Source organism: Grampus griseus, assembly GCF_964374135.1.
Source record: "Grampus griseus genome assembly, chromosome: 13".
Taxonomy (NCBI): Eukaryota; Metazoa; Chordata; class Mammalia; order Artiodactyla; family Delphinidae; genus Grampus; species Grampus griseus.
This window is the reverse complement of record NC_139007.1, coordinates 48,044,105-48,046,637: the sequence shown is the minus strand read 5'-3', so window position 1 is coordinate 48,046,637 and position 2,533 is coordinate 48,044,105. Positions and strand designations below refer to the sequence as shown.

Sequence of the window (2,533 nt, the reverse complement as noted above, 5' to 3'; positions counted from 1 at the left end):
AGCCAGGAGCTACCAGGGATCCAGGAACATGACTCCAGGGAGCAATAGATCTGGAAAGAGTGCAAAAATATCAGAAAGAATTTCTAAGAGGAGAAGCCACTAACACCACAGCTGTGGTTAGTTTTTCAGCTTCATGTTCATATATGTGGGCACAGTGTCTTAAATGCCCCAGGGCCAAGGGAAGATCAATACCCATTGCTAAATCATATTTACCTTAAGTTAAATGCTTCTAAAAGAGTAAGTTCTTTGAATTCTAACTTTATGGCTGATTTTTTCATCAAATTATTCATAAATATAATTAAAAAATGAAAGAACTATAGGTAGAATACTATTAATTTTTTGTTTCATTGAAGTATAGTCGATTTACAATGTTGTGTTAGTTTCAGGTGTACATCAGAGTGATTCAGAGATAGATAGATATATATATATATATATATTCTTTTTCAGTTTCTTTTCCCTTATAGGTTATTATAAAATATTGAGTATAGTACCCTGTGCTATACAGCAGGTCCTTGTTTTTCATCTATTTTATATATAGTAGTATGTTTATGTTAATCCCAACCTCCTAATTTATCCCTCCCCACAGAATACTATTAATTTTTATCTGTACCTATTAGTTGATACTCCTTTCAATATTACTATCCTGTTACCTTTTAGGTGAAAGTGAATAGGCCTGGGCCGAGCAGGCGGAGACAGGCGACCTGCTGGCTGGGGAGGTGCAAGCCAGGCTGCAGCGCTCCTGCCTGGCCATGGCAGCATCACCCCTGAAAGTGTGCATCGTGGGCTCGGGGAACTGGGGCTCAGCTGTTGCAAAAATAATTGGTAATAATGTCAAGAAACTTGAGAAGTTTGCCTCCGTGGTCAAGATGTGGGTCTTTGAAGAAACAGTTAATGGGAGAAAACTGACAGACATCATAAATAATGACCATGAAAATGTAAAATATCTCCCTGGACACAAGCTGCCAGAAAATGTGGTTGCTATCCCGAACCTCAGTGAGACTGTGTGGGATGCAGACCTGCTGGTGTTTGTCATCCCCCACCAGTTCATTCACAGGATCTGTGACGAGATCTCTGGGAAAGTGCCCAAGGGCGCGCTGGGCATCAGCCTCATCAAGGGCATAGAGGAGGGTCCCGAGGGGTTGAAGCTCATTTCCGACATCATCCGAGAGAAGATCGGCATTGACATCAGTGTGCTCATGGGAGCCAACACTGCCAATGAGGTGGCTGCTGGGAAGTTCTGTGAGACCACCATCGGCAGCAAGGTAACAGAGAATGGCCTTCTCTTCAAAGAACTTCTGCAGACTCCAAATTTTCGAATTACGGTGGTTGATGATGCAGACACTGTTGAACTTTGTGGTGCCCTGAAGAACATTGTGGCTGTGGGAGCTGGGTTCTGCGACGGCCTCCGCTGGGGCGACAACACCAAAGCTGCCGTCATCCGCCTGGGGCTCGTGGAAATGATCGCCTTCACCAGGATCTTCTGCAAGGGCCAGGTGTCCCTGGCCACCTTTCTGGAGAGCTGCGGCATAGCCGACCTGATCACCACCTGCTATGGGGGTCGGAACCGCAAGGTAGCAGAGGCCTTTGCCAGGGCCGGAAGGACCATTGAAGAATTGGAGAGGGAGATGCTGAATGGGCAGAAGCTGCAAGGACCTCAGACTTCCGCTGAGGTGTACCGCATCCTCAAACAGAAGGGGCTGCTGGACAAGTTTCCACTGTTCACTGCAGTGTACCAGATCTGCTACGAAGGTAGGCCCGTTCAGGAGATGTTGTCTTGTCTCCAGAGCCATCCGGAGCATATATAAAGTGAATTATGCAACATGTCAGGGAAAGGCCTGCCCTTCCGATCAATCATTTGGATTCAGTGGAAACTGGGACTTGCCAACAAGATGTTTGCAGCATCATAACCCCATCATGGATACTATGAATTTTTACACGTTCATTTTTGAATTGTGAGATGAAGTTCATTGGCTAAGATGTTACTGGGCAACAACTAGATGCACATATGTGAACGTGTGAGCGTGTGTTCCTTTCTCATTTTGTGGATGTTGCTATCAACCAAAATTAAAGGCCCTTTTTAAAACTTACTTTTGAAATTTTCCCACTGTGGTAGCGTATAAGATTGGAACTATCGCAGCTAAAAGTTTTGGATCTAATTCATATGTATCTCAGTGAAGGTATTTTTTTTCTCATTCTCTTGAGGTTAAAATTTAACCAGCATTAACATGGTAGAGTGGCAGAGTGAGTGGGTTCAAAGATCAATATACTGTAACTTCTAAATACTATCTCAGAGCCAGCATAATTAACTACTTCGATCGTGGGTTGATTTATTATTTTAAACAATTACATATTTTTAATAGGTAATCCACTTATATATATTCCTCTTACTACAGTTTTCTGCATTTTTAGCCTCTTTTCTCTTCATTAGCTACCAGAATGTACTTTCATAAAGGCTCAGCAGTAGCAGAAGACAGAAAACTCACCTGGGATTTTCCTGCTGTGACTGAAACATTCTTCTGATTAATGACACTTG

General features: G+C 43.2%; 1 protein-coding gene across 1 annotated transcript; it reads left to right on the top strand.

Annotated features, from left to right (window-relative positions):
* Positions 1-749: 749 nt before the first annotated feature.
* LOC309831864 (glycerol-3-phosphate dehydrogenase 1-like protein) lies at positions 750-1,805 on the top strand (the record flags this gene model as incomplete). The annotated part of the gene is made up of 1 exon (XM_082669202.1): positions 750-1,805. One exon carries the CDS (start codon positions 750-752, stop codon positions 1,803-1,805), a length of 1,056 nt encoding a protein of 351 aa, XP_082525328.1.
* Between the last annotated feature and the right edge of the window lie 728 nt (positions 1,806-2,533).